At 52.2% G+C, this 17,010-nt stretch overlaps 1 protein-coding gene across 1 annotated transcript in view; it reads right to left on the bottom strand.

Moving 5' to 3' along the window:
* The window catches only part of CEP85L (centrosomal protein 85 like), a 185,135-nt gene extending 172,464 nt beyond the window's left edge, over positions 1–12,671 (bottom strand). Inside the window, exon 1 of the mRNA XM_029052078.1 lies at positions 12,385–12,671. Coding sequence (XP_028907911.1) covers positions 12,385–12,457 — 73 coding nt within the window. The 5' untranslated portion in view covers positions 12,458–12,671. The remainder of the gene's footprint in view (positions 1–12,384) is intronic.
* Positions 12,672–17,010: the final 4,339 nt, after the last annotated feature.

The following is a 17,010-nucleotide window of genomic DNA, read 5'->3' as shown; positions in this document are numbered from 1 at the left end:
CACCTCCCTCTGCCTTGACTGCATCTCCCCTGCACTCTTCACCCCGTTAAAACGCTAAGTGCCCTTCCTGTGCATTCATTCCTCTCCCTGCCTGGTCACTTCCTTCCAGAGTCAACAGCCTAGGGCCTAATGGCTCCGGTCGAAATGGTGTTTTCGTGGCATTAAGAGACCAGAAAGCATGGATTTGTTTCACATTGTCTTCCTGTGTGCAGAAGTAGAGAGTCTTCTGATTGTACAGGCAGCTTCTGAAGTCCATTAAGACGGCATCGGCAACTCCGCCTCTCTCTAGCCGACATTCGCCCGGGAGATAGCTTTGAATTAAAGCAGCCGTGGAGAAAAATGATGTGTTGTGCGGGGTGGGGGGAAGGGAGAGGGCTGTAGCGTGAAGTATATTCCACGGCAACCAACGTCTGGGCTACAACGTGGTGGAAGATTTCCAGAACCCATCCTGCTGATTCTACAGAACTTTAGAAGAAACCCCTCTACTCCTTCCCCCAAGTCTGGGCCAGACTTCTCCAGGAAGGTCAGGGAGAATGATTCATGTAAAAAGTCAGTGTGTGCAAGCAAGTGCCACAAAGCACAGCGTTGCTTCAAACCGTGGGCAAATCCCGGGGGGCAACTCCCAGAGGGACTAAAGCAGAACTTTTTTTCCAAAGGTATTTGTTAACCATTTACTAGGTATCAGGCACTGTACTAAGCGCTGGAAGGCAAAAAGGTGAGATCTGCAGTGGCCAACTACTTGCCAGGGCAAGTATCTTAGGAAACGGAGCTGCGTGACCAGCCTGGACCCCTCCAAACCCAAAACCTTGGGACTTCTGGTGCTCCTACTCCAGGAGGTCTTTCCCCAGTTGGTCGCCCAGAAGACTGCTGACTTAGTCACCCCTAAAATTAATTCTGAATCAGCAGCAGGTGTGAGGAAGAAAGTGAGAAGCAGTGTGATCTAATAATAATAATTATTATTATTATTATGCTATTTATTAAGCATTTACTATGTTCCAGGCACTGGACTAAGCACTGGGGTGGATACAAGCAAATCAGGCTGGACACAGTCCCTGTCCCACAGGGGGCTCAGTCTCAATCCCCATTTTCCAGATGAGGTAACTGAGGCCCAGCGAAGTGAAGTGACTTGCCCAAGTCACACAGCAGATAAGTGACAGAGACGGGATTAGAACCCATGACCTTCTGACTCCCAGACCCATGCTAACAACCATGCCAGTGTGGCCTAAGAGAAGTAGCATGGCCTAATGGATAGAGCAAAGGGAGGGGAATCAGAAGGACCTGGTTCTAATTCCAGCTCCGCCACCTGTCTTCTGTGGGATCTTGGGCAAGTCACTTCACTTCTTCATGCCTCAGTTCCCTCATCTTCAAAATGGAAATTAAGACTGTAAGCCCCACATGGGATATAGCCTGTGATCAATCTGATTAGTTTGCATCTATTCCAGCGCTGAGAACAGTGCCTGGTATGTAGTAAGCGCTTAACAAATTTTGTAAAAAAAAAAAAAAGAACCGACTTGGCTACCCCCAGAACAATTCTTAATAAGCAGCAGGTGTGAGAGGAACTGAATCACAATAATAATAACAATGGTGGCATTTGTTAAGGACGTACTATGTATCAGACACTGAACTGAGAGCTGGGAGGGATACAAGCAAACAGGGTTGGACACAGCTCCTAGTCCAAATTCATTCAATAGTATTTATTGAGCGCTATGTGCAGAGCACTGTACTAAGAGCTTGGAATGTACAAATCAGCAACAGATAGAGACAGTCCCTGCCCATTGACGGGCTTACAGTCTAATCACGGGCTTTGGGGCTTATAGGCTCAAACCCCATTTCCCATGTGAGGTAACTGAGGTACAGAAAAGTGAAGTGATTTGCCCAAGGTCATACAGCAGACAAGTGGCAGAACTAGGATTAGAACTCATGACCTTCTGACTCCCAGGCCCATGCTCTCTCCATTACGCCATGCTGCTTCTCCCGGTTGCCGTCTTTCAAGTGTAAGAAGTTATCAAAGGAGAACGGTGACTAATCGGACCCCATCTGCCCTGAAAAGTGAGCCTATGATGTGATGGGAGGTGCAGCAAGAGGGGGTTAGGTTAAACAGCAGTTTCTGTCGGGAAATGATGCCACTGAGGATAGCTGGTAAGGTGCCTGGGCATATGGTGAGAGCCTGCAACCATTTTGAGATTTATCCAGGCCTAGGAGCCAATCATTCAGTGCTGAAGCAGCAGCGTGGCATAGTGAATAGAGCCCGGGCCTGGGAGTTAGAGAGTCATGGGTTCTAATCCCCGCTCTGCCACTTGTCTCCTCTGTAATTTGGGGCAAGTCACTCCACTGGGCCTCATTTACCTATGGGATAAGGACCATGTTCAACTTCAATTACTTGTATCCACCCCAAGGCTTAGTACCGTGCCTGGCACAGGGTAAGCGCTTAACAAATACCATAATAATCATTCAGTATCAAGAAATATTTTTTCTTAATCACTGAATGGTATTTATTGAGTGCTTACTATGTGCAGAGCACTGTACTAAGCGCTTGAGTATAATAGAACAAAATTAGCAGATACGTTCCCCACCCATAACGAGTTTACAGTCTGGGGGGAGGAATATGCTAATATGATTAAGTAGTTTATAATAAACAATTTAAAAAGGTGTACATAAGTGCTATGGGGTTGGGAAATATCAAATGTCCAAAGGTCACCGACCCCAGTGCATAGACGATGCAAAAGGGAAAGTGAGCCGGGGAAAAGAGGGCTCTAATCAGGGAAGGCCTCATCAATCAATCATTTATTGAGCACTTACTGCGTGCAGGGCATTGTGCTAAGCGCTTGGGAGAGTACAACACAACAATATAACTGACACATTCACTGCCCATAACGGGCTTGCAGTCTAGAGAGGGAGACGGACATTAGTAGGAATACATAAATTACAGATATGTACCTAAGTGCTGTGGGGCTGGGAGGTGTGGGTGGTGAATAAAGGGAGTGAATCACGACAACGCAGAAGGGAGTAGGGAAAGAGGAAATGACGGTTTACTAGGGGAAGACCTCTTGGAGGAGATGTGACCTTAATAATGCTTTGAAGGTGGAGAGAGTGATGGTGTGGCATATACGGGCGTTCCAAGCTAGGGGAAGGACACAAGAAAGGGGTTGGAGGTGAGAGAGATGAAACTGGGGCACAGTGAATAAGCTGGTGCCAAAGGAGTGGAGGGTGCAGGCTGGGCTCTAGTAGGAGATCAATGAGGTGAGGTAGGAGGGGGGAAGGTGATTGAGTGCTTTAAAGTTGACAGTCAGGAGTTTCCGTTTGATGCGGAGGTAGAAGGGCAACCACTGGAGGTCCTTGAGGAGTGGGGAGACAGGGACTGAAGGCTTTTGTTGAAAAATGTTCTGTGCAGCAGACTGGAGCAGGGAGAGACCACAGGCCGGGAGGTCAGCAGGCGGCAGATGCAGCAGTCAAGACGGGATAGGATAACAGAGAGAGGTGAAAAGGTCTATTTAGTGAAACGGGGCGCCAGTTCATCCAATCTGAGCATCACCAGAAAGGGCGGAGAAAACAAAAAAGGGCACGGGCTGGCCTGCAAATAAACTATGTTCTGCCCGTACCTTCTCCAGGTGGCGAGATGGGCAATCCGGATGAGCAGGGGGCTGAAGAAGCTTCAATTTGAGGACAGGCTGAGAGGGCAAGGCCCCTTCAGCCTGGAGAGACACAAGCTGAGCGGGGTCAGGCCTGTGGTTTACAGAACCATGAGGGGTGTGGACAGGGCAAATAAATCCCACACCACCACGTCTGAGGTCGCCCTACGGATACTGATGGTGGTAGCAATAATAACAATAACAACAACATTCATAAAGCACAGCCTATGTGCCAAGCACTGTACGTGAAGCAGCACGGCATACTGGGGACCAGCGTGGCGTAGTGGATAGAGCGCAGGCCTGGGAGTCAGAAGGTCATGGGTTCTAATCCCCGCTCTGCTATTCGTCTGCTGTGTGACCATGGGCAAGTCACTTCCCTTCTCTGGCCCTCGGTGACCTCATCTGGAAAAGGGGGATTGAGACTGTGAGCCCTCCGTGAGACAGGGACTGGGTTCAACCCAATTTGCTTGCATCCACCCCAGCGCTTAGTAGAGTGCCTGGCACATAGTAAGCGCTTAACAAATACCGTAATGATGATGATGACACTAAGCACTGAGAGAATCAGGTTAGACCCAATCCCTGCCCCCCATGTGGCTCCCAGTCTAAGGAGGCAGGTTCGGGACAAACCTAGATGACATTTCTATCTCCCAGATGAGGGTAAAACATATAGAATCCACAGGCCCGTTAAATGTGGCAGTTTTAAAATATCAAAAGATTTGAGATTTAGATTCAGGACTAAACCTCACTCTTCTTAACTCAAGGCAGATACAAGCTTTCAACCACTCTCCCTTCACATCGGGTAGCAATTCCAAGAAACGTCTACTGCCCTCCTAAAATGTTCCCCACAGACAAGTCCCTCATCTTCTGGAAACGTCAAATAAGAATGAGAATCACCAAAAGTAAATACAAAACACGAGCAGCAACTACCAGACGAACCTACCAAAGCCACCACAGCTACCACTTAAAAGGATTTGAGGTAAATACTGCTAAGACAGAAACACCCTGTCAAATTTCCAATTCCTTACAGTCGTCCAGACCGTCAGCTCGCTGTGGGCAGGGAATGTGTCTGTTTACTGTTATAGTGTGCTCTCCTAAGGACTCAGTACAGTGCTCTGCACACAGTAAGCGCGCAAGAAATACGACTGACTGACTGGCTGAAACAACGGGCTATTACCCGTTGTCTGTGTTTGAGAATGGGACATTGGCATCTTCCCCGGGTAGGCTTCAGCACTCTCGCTCTGCATTTTCCCAGGAATATTTCCTCGTCCCAGCCCCAATGGCTGAACGCTTCCAGGGTACCATATACAAGTAGAGTCTCTCACTTCAGGTCACCGTCCTCCATGGTGACCTGTCTTCCGCTGCTGTCTCTCACTGGACACAGCCATGCCGTTGTTTGAGGTTCTGCTTCATGTTATCTTTTCAAACATGTCCTCTGTTCGTCTGATTTACAATTAGACTGAGGTTTCAGGAAGACTCCTACCTCATGTAATGATAATAATAATAATTATGGTATTTGTTGAGCGCTTACTATGTGCCAAGCACTAGGAGAACAGTGATGCAGCCAGGGGCAATCCTCACAGGCTCAAGACGGAGAAGGGCTTCTCAGTCCCTTACTGGCCCAGTCGGCCTCACTTACCCCAAAACCAACCTCCGTGACGGTAGTCCATCTTTAAACCCGGCTATGTACTACAGATACGGACGGGATACAGGAAGCAGGGTGGCCTAGTGGATAAAGCATGGGCCTGGGAGCCAGAGGACCTGGGTTCTAATCTCGGTTCCATCATTCGCCTACTCTGTGATCTTAGGCAGGTTACTTCTCTGTGCCTCAGTTTCCTCTACTGTAAAATGGAGATTCAACATCTGTTCTCCCTCCTACTTAGACCATGAGCCCCAGGGGGCCGGGGACAGTGTCCATCCTGATTGACTTGTAACTACCCCAGTGCTCAGAACAGTGCTTGACATAACGTAAGCGCTTAAAAGGCATAAAAAAAAAGATATGCGGAATCACACAGAAAACTGAGAGTGTTTTATAGGTATCCACGGTTAAGTACTGAGGTTTTTTAAAAAAATACATAAGTGCTTAAGCTGGAGAGGAAAGCCTGAACTGAGGATTCATAAAAATTTAGCAAGTACCGCTCGCTGCTGCCCTATTTCCCACAGTCTTCCCTGACCCCTTTTTCCTCCCTGCCTACCTGCTCTACTCCCTGCCTCCCCCAGAGAATTGGAAGTTGCTGCTGATGAAGCTCGCCTTAGTTGGAGTGGACCACAACGCCTCTACTTGTTGCACAGAAGCTCCACGCCACAGAAATGCTCCAGATGAATGTGGGCAAAGCAGTTGGGCGCTAATGAGGGCACCCATGCCGTCCGGACGGCAGCCCTAGTCTGTGCCCTAATGCCAGCAGCTGTTTCTGATATACTGCTTGTTGGCCGAGGGGTTAGGGATTTAGGGGCATCGCGAGGAGTTGCCACTATAAATAAATCAAAGTACGGACCTTGGATGGAAATAGTCCTTCTTGGAAACCAATGCTGTTAGTAGGATCCTATATAATGCCTCACTGACCCAAGTTATTTTTCAGCATTGAAGGTGAATTCCAAATTTCATTCTCAGAAAAATACCTGAAAACAAATCAAATTACGGATGACATGGCTCTTCCCCACCCCACAAAAAAGGAAAAGAAATCCTTTCAGATTAGAATAATCTGGCCCATCCTGAGAAAAGCAATAGGTTTCCCGTAATCACCAATAAACAGGGAACAAGTGCGCCAAACCACACAACTGTTGGGAAGGTAGTTTCTGGAGCGGTTATCTGATGGCTCACAAACAGGATCTTCGGGGGCCTAGTCCCGGACCCCAGACAGCTTAAAAGTCTTCATTTGTGATATGGATGGAGTTACCACCCGTGTTCATTGCAGCTTCACAGCTCACTAAGTCAAGAGGATGGCCAGAAAACAAACAGTGCTAATCTTTTTCATTATCTTACAACCTCAACTTAAAAAAGGGGATTTAAAGGACTATTACTCTGTGTGCAGTTTCTTTAAGAATTTCGATCGAGATGAGCACCTTACACACACACACAGTCAACCTGTGGGCTAGAAGTCCACCTGGGGCCGACACAGAGCTTAAAAGAATGAAATTTTTCTTATTCCGAGGTTTTCCAAAAGAGAAGACCAATGTACATTTTCGGTCAAAACCTCTCAGCTCCAAGCCAAAGCACAACTCTCTGACTGAAATTGCTCTGATGCCGACTGACCAGTGGAATGAACGGTGTTAACAAGCTGACTTCGAGACACGGCCCGGCTTCCAAGGAATGCGACAGACGGACCCGCGGAGCCTGAGGACGCGTGCAAAACTATCCCTCGCCTTCCAACAACCTATCAGCTGGAAGCAAGCGGCGTCATCTCACAATGGCGGGGTGACGAGCCGCCTGCCGCTCAAACTTTTAAGTCGCTCTGCCAACATGGTTTGAAATCTTCTCGGGGCAAAGCTTCCTCAAACGGGACTGCCCTGATGATCAGAAGGGATTAGGGGCGGAAGAAAGCTCTCGCTCGACTGCCCTAGTGCTCTCTCCCTTGTGGAAGTCGGAACTTTTGCTTCGACAGCATCTGCGAGGTTGGGTGTCCGCTGTCCAGGGGGAGCGGGGGGGAGAATAACACGCACTTTAAATGGACAGAAGTAATTTCCCCTCCCCCATCCCCAACTATCTCAGTTATTTAACACCATCCGATGATGGTATTTGGGCGCTTCGTCGGCAACTGCTCTGTTTAGGTCTACAGCTCGCTAGCGCCTGGCCTAGCCCTGAGCCAGTGGGAAGGCTCTCCGATGTAGGGCCCAGACCCCTATTTTTCTTGGACGGTTCCCCCTTTCCCTGCCAGGCGCTTCAACTCAATATTTTTGAGATTCGCTCAGAACGAGTCTCGCTCCCGGGCCCCCAAGCCACAGACGGTTATCCGAATCCAAGGAGTGGGACGAAAAGTCGATTCGCGGGTAGGAATGACAGCATCACATCACCTGCCTTCGAACCCTCAAAAGCGAAAGGCACCCACACCCTGAGCCGTCTATACGCGGCCCCGTTCTCATCGCTGCCGGATTCGTTTCGGTCGATCCGATCGAGCGTCCGGCACGTCCTGACAGGTGACCACCGTTCGCCTCGGGAGCTCGCCGAGCGGGAGCCTGGGGACGGCCAGCTGCCCGCAGAGCTAAGCGGAGAGATCCAGAGGGGTCCTCCGTGTGGGACAAAAGCTACCACCCCGGCTTCACGTGTGAGGTCGAGACCAGCTGACGATTCGGCCTCCGGTGCAGAGGAGGCTCAGCGGGGCATATGGGCACCCTGATCCAGATTCTGAACCGGGGTGGGTGATTCTTTGGGGGGAAAAAATACTCCGAATAAAGACTCAAGAGACAGCCATCACCGAATTCCGAATAAATATTCAATAGACAGCCATCGCCCTCCCACATCATAGCAGGTGCAGAGACCTAAGGGGAACGCTACTTTCGTCTGCTGTGTAACTTTGAGGTCAGTAAACATTCTCCTGCCCTGAAGGACCATTTTAAAAGTAGTTCTGCCCAGCACACCAACTACCATCTTTTGTGCTTGGTGCTTTTAGGGGAAAAATTAGCTTTCCGGCCACATTAGCCAAGAAGCGTAGAAGGCCTACTTCATCGCTCTAAACGATGGGAAAACAATACTCACTCTCTTTCAATTTACAACAACTCTCTCTGCAGAGCTGCTGAAACCAAGCTGGAAGGGAGGACAGGAGAACAGAACTAAATCCTTTGGTGACGGTCAAAAGTTCAGAGTTTTCCATTCCCCGGATAGACATTTGCCTTTCCCCAACAAGAACTTCTTCCTCCTCCTTTTAAAAAACTGCTTCCGTTTCAACCTATTTACATTCTCCCAAGAAGGCTTCATTTAACCAGACTTTCTGGAAGACCAGATTCAGCGCACTTATCATGGAAATGAATTCTTAATCCTACGCCTTCAATCACAGAGTGGCTTATGCCATTATGAAAAAAGAGAGTTGCTAAAATGAATCTCCTGCGCTGCGCTTCTCGGCGATTAATTGATCGCCGATTGGCGTAACCAACAGATTTTAACAGCTGGACCGAGCAGACACCCAATAGGCGCCGCCAAAGGCGACGAGCCACCGAACAACTCAGCCCGTCACCACGGGGCTAACCCGGAGCCGCCAGGATAATTAGATTTGGATCACTCACTTGCTCAGAACAACAGAAAGAGAGGGATGGCAAGGAACACCGCCCCGGGAGAGAGAGGGGGATCGGTGTCTCTCGTCCAGAAAACCAACACCTACCCATAGAGCAGAGCAGCAGGATCCCATTACGCTGCCACAATGTCCTGAACTGTCACCCGGGCGGGCGGCCTCCCCTTCTACTTTCCGCAGTCGGAGACGCGAAAGCTTCTCGGCAGCCAAAATGACACCTCCACCTTCCTCGGGCCCTCCTCTTCCTCACTGACAACAGACCGAGGCGTTCATTTGATTAACTTTCTGAAAAGATGACTTCATCATCATTCTCGCTACGAAAGATCCCCTCTGTGGATTGCCTGAGGTCACTCTCTGACCTTCGCCATCTGTTCGTTTTCTAACCATCCCGGTTTCTCAACCTAAGCGGTCCAAAAATTACTTTTAAAAAGGTGCTTCTCAAAGAGCTCCTCTTAATTCACCAGCAAGATAGAAATAGGAAAGGAAAAAAAAACACCAACCGTGGCACCATTTCTCTGAGATTCATTTTCTAAGTACCCTGGAGTTGCAACCTATATTTTACCAATCAGTGAGGCAGCCTTTGCTGGGCAAATCTGGACACAATCTGGATTTACCAGGACCCTAAAGATGCCAGATCATCATTTCAAACACTGACTGGAATTATTTTTAAGAGAGTTCACACACCTCAAGCTGGATTAAATCACATCAGGTTTAAATCTCCCACATTTTGAACCGCCCCCCCCAAATTCATCTCTGACCTTCAGGGCCAGTAAACACTCCCCACGCACACCCCACAACATTTTTGCTCACCCTACCATTTCCACCCCCCCCCGAAATTCAGATCAATCCGTAGTGCTTAATGAACATCTACTGTGCACAGAGCACTGAACTAGTATCCTAGAATTAATAGGCACGATTCCAGGCCTCGAGGACCTTCAAATCTAGCGGGGGAAGACAGGCACGAAAAATAAAACAGCTAAGAAGAATGAGGAAAAGGACGCATATCCCGGAGTCAATCCTTCAGTAATGTAAATTAGATACAAAGACGGTATCGGACACGTGAGCACCTAAGTTCTAAAGTGGCACAGGAGCACTGAAGGGGCAAGCACAAATCGGTTACATCTGTCTTTCTTTTCTGCAAAACCATGGCATTTTGAAGGTGAGAGTACCAAGAGGCATTCCAGATCAAATCGGCATGGACAAGACCATCGAAAAGTAATTAATAACTCCTGCCCGCGGTAAAGGATTAACAGTGTCGCCTCGGATTAACAGCGTCTTCCCTCGCGCTCCAACATACACATATTGAACTATTTGTGGAGGTCCGGGCAGCTGTCGGCCACCCTTAACTGTCCTATTCACAACACAAGCAAAACAGCATCAGTTTAAGGGAAAGAATTCAGAGCCGCTATTATCTGTTTGGAAACGCACCCATTCAGACTTCTGAATCAGACCATTATTTCTGAAAATGTTGCAAGCCTAAAAGGAAAGAAGAGCCTTCCTTTCCAATCCACGCCAGGGGCCCCGGACTAACTAGTTATGGCCTACGGTTCTTCAAAGGCTCCATCTCTGACGTCTCCCAAACAAAATTCCTCTACTTGGAGGTCGCGGGCCTATCCAGGCCGGAGTGTTGCTCTGCCACTGCGGGACAAAGCCGGGGTGGGGGACCCTCGGAGAGCCGCCCACCCTCCAAAACCGATCCTGCCATAAAAAAAATAACTACTCAATGCAGCTCCCCCAGCCAAACCCTCATTTGCAGAAGGCGGTCACTTTGGGGGTCCCCAAAAGCCCCTGGGCCAAAGCGGATTTTTCCTCTGAGTCTGAGGGAAGCGGAGCGGCAGCGTTCAGTCACTGATTCCATCGTATTTCACTCATTCGACCGTATTTATTAAACGCTTACTGTGTGCGGAGCTCTGTACTAAGCGCTTGGGAAAATACAAAACAGCAATAAAGAGTGGCAATCCCTGTATTTACTGATCGCTTACTGCAGGCAGAGCACTGTCATAGGAATAATAATAATGATGGCATTTAAGCCCTTACTGTGTGTAAAGCACTGTAATAGGAATAATAATAATAATAATAATAATGGCATCTGTTAAGTCCTTACTGTGTGTAGAGCATTGTAATAGGAATAACAATAATAATAATAATAATGGCATTTGTTAAGCCCTTATTGTGTGTAGAGCACTGTGATAAGCGCTTAGGAAGGTACAATACAGCAACAAAGAGTGACAATCCCTGTACTTATGAAGTGCTTATGTGTGCACAGCACTATAATAAGAATAATAACGATGGTATTTGTTAAGCGCTTACTGTGTGTTCAGCACCGTAATAAGAATAATAACGGCATTTGTTAAGTGCTGACTCTGTGCAGAGCACTGTATTAAGCGCTTAGGAAAGTACAATACAGCAATAACGAGCGGCAATCCCTGTAGTTATTGAGCGCTTACTGTGTGCAGGGCACTGTATTAAGCGCTTACGAAAGTACAATACAGCAATAAAGAGGGCCAATCCCTGTAGATATTGAGCGTTTACTGTGTGCAGAGCGCTGTGTTAAGCACTTAGGAAAGCACAATACAGCAATGAAGAGGGACGATCCCTGTAGCTACTGGGCGCTTCCTATGTGCAGAGCACTGTGTTAAGCGCTTAGGAAAGTAGAACACAGCAATGAAGAGGGACGATCCCTGTAGCTATTGAGCGCTTCCTGTGTGCGGAGCACTGCGTTAAGCGCTTAGGAAAGTCTAATACAGCAATAAAGAGGGACGATCCCTGTAGCTATTGGGCGCTTCCTATGTGCAGAGCACTGTGTTAAGCGTTTAGGAAAGTAGAACACAGCAATGAAGAGGGACGATCCCTGTAGCTATTGAGCGCTTCCTGTGTGCGGAGCACTGCGTTAAGCGCTTAGGAAAGTCTAATACAGCAATAAAGCGGGACGATCCCTGTAGTTAATGAGCGTTTCCTGGGTGCGGAGCACTGCGTTAAGCGCTTAGGAAAGTCTAATACAGCAATAAAGAGGGGCCATCCCTGTAGTTATTGAGCGCTTCCTGGGTGCAGAGCACTGTGTTAAGCGCTTAGGAAAGTAGACTACACTAATGAAGCGTGGCAATCCCTGTACTTATTGAGCGCTTCCTGGGTGCGGAGCACTGCGTTAAGCGCTTAGGAAAGTCTAACACAGCAATAGAGAGGGCCGATCCCTGGAGCTATCGAGCGTTTCCCGGGTGCAGAGCACTGCGTTAAGCGCTTAGGAACGTCTAACACAGCCATAACGGAGGCCGATCCCGGGAGTGATGGAGCGCTTCCTGGGTGCAGAGCGCTGCGACAACAATAATAATAACAATAAACGGTATTTGTCAGGCGGCGACCACGTGCGGCTCCCCCCCCCTCCGCCGACGGCGCGGAGCCCGGTCCTAAGCGCTGGGGCGGGCCGAAGGGGGAGGGGTAGAGGGGGGGAAATTGGGGCCTCGGGGAGGAGGGGTGCGCAGCGGTCCGCGGAGAGTGGGCGCTCAGGGAACGGTCTGGAAGGGGGGCGGGGGCGTTACCTGCGCGGAGGCTGCGGAGCGGTCCGGGGCCGTCCCGGCCGCCGGGCTCCAGGGGCAGGAAGCGGCCCCACATGGCGGAGGGGCCGCGGGGCCGGTGCGGGGCCGGTGCGGGGCTCAGGGCGGGGCGGCGGCGGACATGGCCCCGGCAGCGGGCGGAGGCAGGAGGCAGGAGCTGGAGCGGGAGCAGGAGCAGGAGGGCCCGGGGCGAGCTCGGGGACACCGACCGCGGCGGAAGGACCGGCCCGCCCGGCCCGGGCGGAGCAGAGCGAGGGCGCCGGACACGAGGGGCGGAGCCTGCGCGGGAGGGGGGCGGGGCCCGGGCGGTTAGGGGCGGGGCCTGGGTGGGAATTGGCAGAGCGCCCCCGCCCCGCCGGGGGGCGGGGCCTGAGACCCTCTACTGGGGTCGGGCCACTAGGGGGCGGGGTTTGATCGTTAGGGGCGGGGCCTGGTGTTAGGGGGCGGGGTCTGATATGAGGGGGCGGGGTCTGCGCGATGGGGGCGGGGCCTGGAGGGTATGGGGCGGGGCCTGAGCGCCTGTAGGTGGGTCGGACCACTAGGGGGCGGGGTTTGATCGTTAGGGGCGGGGCCTGATACGAGGGGGCGGGGCCTGAGCGCTAAGGGGCGGGGCCTGAGCGCCTGTAGATGGGTCGGAGCACTAGGGGGCGGGGGTCTGAGCGATGGGGGCGGGGCCTGGGCGATGGGGGCGGAGCCTGGAGGGTATGGGGCGGGGCCTGAGCGCCTGTAGATGGGTCGGACCACTAGGGGGCGGGGTTTGATCGTTAGGGGCGGGGCCTGGTGTTAGGGGGCGGGGTCTGATACGGGGGGCGGGGCCTGAGCGCTAAGGGGCGGGGCCTGGGCGATATGGGGCGGGGCCTGAGCGCCTGTAGATGGGTCGGACCACTAGGGGGCGGGGTTTGATCGTTAGGGACGGGGCCTGGTGTTAGGGGGCGGAGTCTGATATGAGGGGGCGGGGCCTGGGCGTTAGGGGGCGTGGACTGCGCGATGGGGCGGGGCCTGAGCGCCTGTAGATGGGTCGGACCACTAGGGGGCGGGGCCTGAGCGATGGGGGCGGGGCCTGGGAGATATGGGGCGTGGTCAGAGCGCTGGGGTGGGGTCTGAGCGCCTGTAGGTGGGTCGGACCACTAGGGGGCGGGGCCTGGGCGTTAGGGGGCGGGGCCTGAGCGCCTATAGGTGGGTCGGACCGCTAGGGGGCGGGGTTTGCTCGTTAGGGGCGGGGCCTGGTGTTAGGGGGCGGGGTCTGGGCGGTAGGGGGCGGGGCCTGAGCGTTGGGGGAGGGATCTGATGGCCCGTAGGTGGGTCGGACCACTAGGGGGCGGGGTTTGATGGTTAGGGGCGGGGGCCTGTGTTAGGGGGCGGGGCCTGGGCGATAGGGGCGGGGCTTGAGCGCCTGCAGGTGGTCGGTCCACTAGGGGGCGGGGTCTGGTTGGGGGCGGGGCGTGGGCGAGGGGGCGGGGCGGGGCTAACACTGGGGGCGCAGGGCCAGCGGGGGTTGTCTGGGGCGCTCTGGAGGCCGGGAGCCCGCATTCAATCCTAACCCATCCCAACCCACCGCAACCAATCATATAACCCATCCCAAGCAATCCAACCAACTCCGACCCACCGCGACCCACCCCAACCCATCCCAACCCACCCCAACCCAACCCACCCCAACCCAACCCTCCCCAACCCATCCCAACCCAACCCATCCCAACCCATCCCAACTAACCCCAACCCACCCCAACCCATCCCAACCAACTAACCCCAACCCACCCCAACCCATCCCAACCAATTAACTCCAACCCACCCCAACCCATCCCAACCCATCCCAACCCCTCCCAACCCACCCCAACCCATCCCAACCCATCCCAACCCACCCCAACTAACCCCAACCCACCCCAACCCATCAAAACCAATGAACTCCAACCCATCCCAACCCCTCCCAACCAACCCCAACCCATCCCAACCCATCCCAACCCATCCCAACTAACCCCAACCCACCCCAACCCATCCCAACCAACCCCAACCCATCACAACCAATTAATTCCAACCCATCCCAACCCCTCCCAACCAACCCCAACCCATCCCATCCCAACCCATCCCAACCCACCCCAACTAATCCCAACCCCTCCCAACCCACCCCAACCCCTCCCAACCAATCCAGCCAACCCCAACCCATCCCAACCAATCAACTCCAACCAATCGTAACCGATCGCGACCAAGCTCCCCTTCTCCCAATTCCCCTGATTTCCCGGGAAATTCCCGCAGACTCCATTTGAAGGGAAAACCTTTTACCAGAGCCCACGTAAAGGCTGCTGGCGTGGTCAGAGCCCGGGCCCCGGGCGGCACCAGGTCCTGGGTTCCGATCCCGCCTCCGCCACGTGGCTGCTGTGTGACCTCGGACAAGTCCCTTCGCTTCTCTGGGCCTCGGTACCTTCATCTGTCAAATAATAAGGATGACGATGATGGGATTTGTTAAGCGCTTACTATGTGCAGAGCACTGTTCTATGCGTTGGGGGGGATACAGGGTCTTCAGGTGGTCCCACGTGGGGCTCGCAGTCGTCATCCCCATTTCACAGATGAGGGAACTGAGGAAGTGAAATGACTGGCCCCAAGTCACACAGCGGACAAGTGGCGGGGGCGGGATTCGAACCCACGACCTCTGACTCCCAAGCCCGGGCTCTTTCCACTGAGCCACGCTGCTTCGCGGGATGAGGATGGAGACTGTGAGCCCCACGGGGGACAGGGACTGCCTCCAACCCGATTTGCTGATATCCACCCCAGCGCTCAGTATGGTGCCTTGCACATAGTAAGCCCTTTCATTCATTCAATAGTATTTATTGAGCGCTTACTATGTGCAGAGCACTGTACTAAGCGCTTGGGATGAACAAGTCAAGCACTTAACAGATACCCTTATAATTATTATTATTTCCACCCCCACCCAGTCCCCCAGTCATGCACAAAAACACAGCATGACCTAGGGGGAAGAGCACAGGTCCAGGAGTTGTAGGACCTGGGTTCTAATTTCGCCTCGGCCCTGTCAGCCGCGTGACCCGGGGCAGGTCATTTAACTTCTCTGGGCCTTGCTTTGTCGTGTCTTAGGCCGTCGTGTCCGACCCATAGCGACGCCACGGACACGTCTCTCCCGGAACCCCCCGCTCTCCATCTGCCATCGTTCTGGGAGTGGATCCAGAGAGTGTCTCCATCCAAACTGCTACCTTGCTGGTACAAGCTCTCAGAATATCCCGACTGGATTATTGTGTCAGCCTCCTCTCTGATCTCCCTTCCTCCTGTCTCTCCCCGCTCCAGTCTATTCTTCACTCTGCTGCCCGGCTCATCTTCCTGCAGAAACGCTCTGGGCCTGTCACTCCCCTTCTTAAAAACCTCCAGTGGTCACCTATCGACCTCCGCACCAAACAAAATCTTCTCACTCTGGGCTTCAAGGCTCTCCATCCCCTTGCCCCCTCCTACCTCTCCTCCCTTCTCTCTTTCTACCACCCACCCCGTAGGCTCCGCTCCTCTGCCGCCCACCTCCTCACCGTCCCCCGTTCTCGCCTATCCCGCCGTCGACCCCCGGCCCACGTCCTCCCGCTGTCCAGGAACACCCTCCCTCCTCACCTCCGCCAAACAATCAGCAGCGTGGCTTAATTGGAAAGAGCCCGGAGGTTGGGGGTGAGGGGGTCGTGGGTTCTAATTCCAGCTCCGTCACCTATCAGCTGGGTGACTTGGGGCAAGTCACTTCACTTCTCGCGGCCTTAGAACAGTGCTCCAGTGCTTAGAACAGTGCTAGGCACATAGTAAGCGCTTAACAAATACCATTATTATTATCTGTAAAATGGGGATTAAGACTGTGAGCCCCACATGGGACAACCTGATTGCCTTGTATCTACCCCAGTGCTTGGCACATAGGAAGCGCTTAACAAATACCATCGTTATTATTATTATTACTTCCCCCCTTCAAAGCCCTACTGAAGGCTCACCTCCTCCAGGAGGCCTTCCCAGACTAAGCCCCCCTTTTCCTCAGATCCTCCTCCCCGCCCCATCACCCCGACTCCCTCCCTCTGCTCTACCTCCCCACCCCACAGCACTTGTGTATATATGTACATATCTATAATTCTATTTATTTATATTAATGCCTATTTACTTGTTTCGATGTGTATACATATCTATAATTCTATTTGTTTATATAGATGCTATTGATGCCTGTTTACTTGTTTTGTTGTCTGTCTCCCCGCTTTTAGACTGTGGGCCTGTTGTGGGTGGAGATTGTCTCTTTTGATTGCTGAATTGTACTTTCCAAGCGCTTAGTACAGTGCTCTGCACATAGTAAGTGCTCATTAAGTACAATTAAATGAATGAATGAACTTAAGTGCTTGAGATGGGATTGAGAAGCAGCAAGGCTTTGGGGATAGAGCACAGGCCTGGGACTCGGAAGGTCATGGGTACTAATCCCACCTCTGCCACTTGTCTGCTGCGTGACCTTGGGCAAGTCACTTCACTTCTCTGGGCCTCAGTTTCCTCATCCGGAAAATGAGGATTGAGACGGTGAGCCCCACGTGGGACAGGGACCATTTCCAACCCGATTTGTTTGGATCCACCCCAGCGCTTAATACAGTGCCTGGCATGTTC

The sequence above is a fragment of the Ornithorhynchus anatinus genome, chromosome 2 (genome assembly GCF_004115215.2).
Source record: "Ornithorhynchus anatinus isolate Pmale09 chromosome 2, mOrnAna1.pri.v4, whole genome shotgun sequence".
NCBI lineage: Eukaryota > Metazoa > Chordata > Mammalia > Monotremata > Ornithorhynchidae > Ornithorhynchus > Ornithorhynchus anatinus.
Note: the sequence above shows the minus strand (reverse complement) of the source record. Positions and strands in the feature narration are given on the sequence as shown.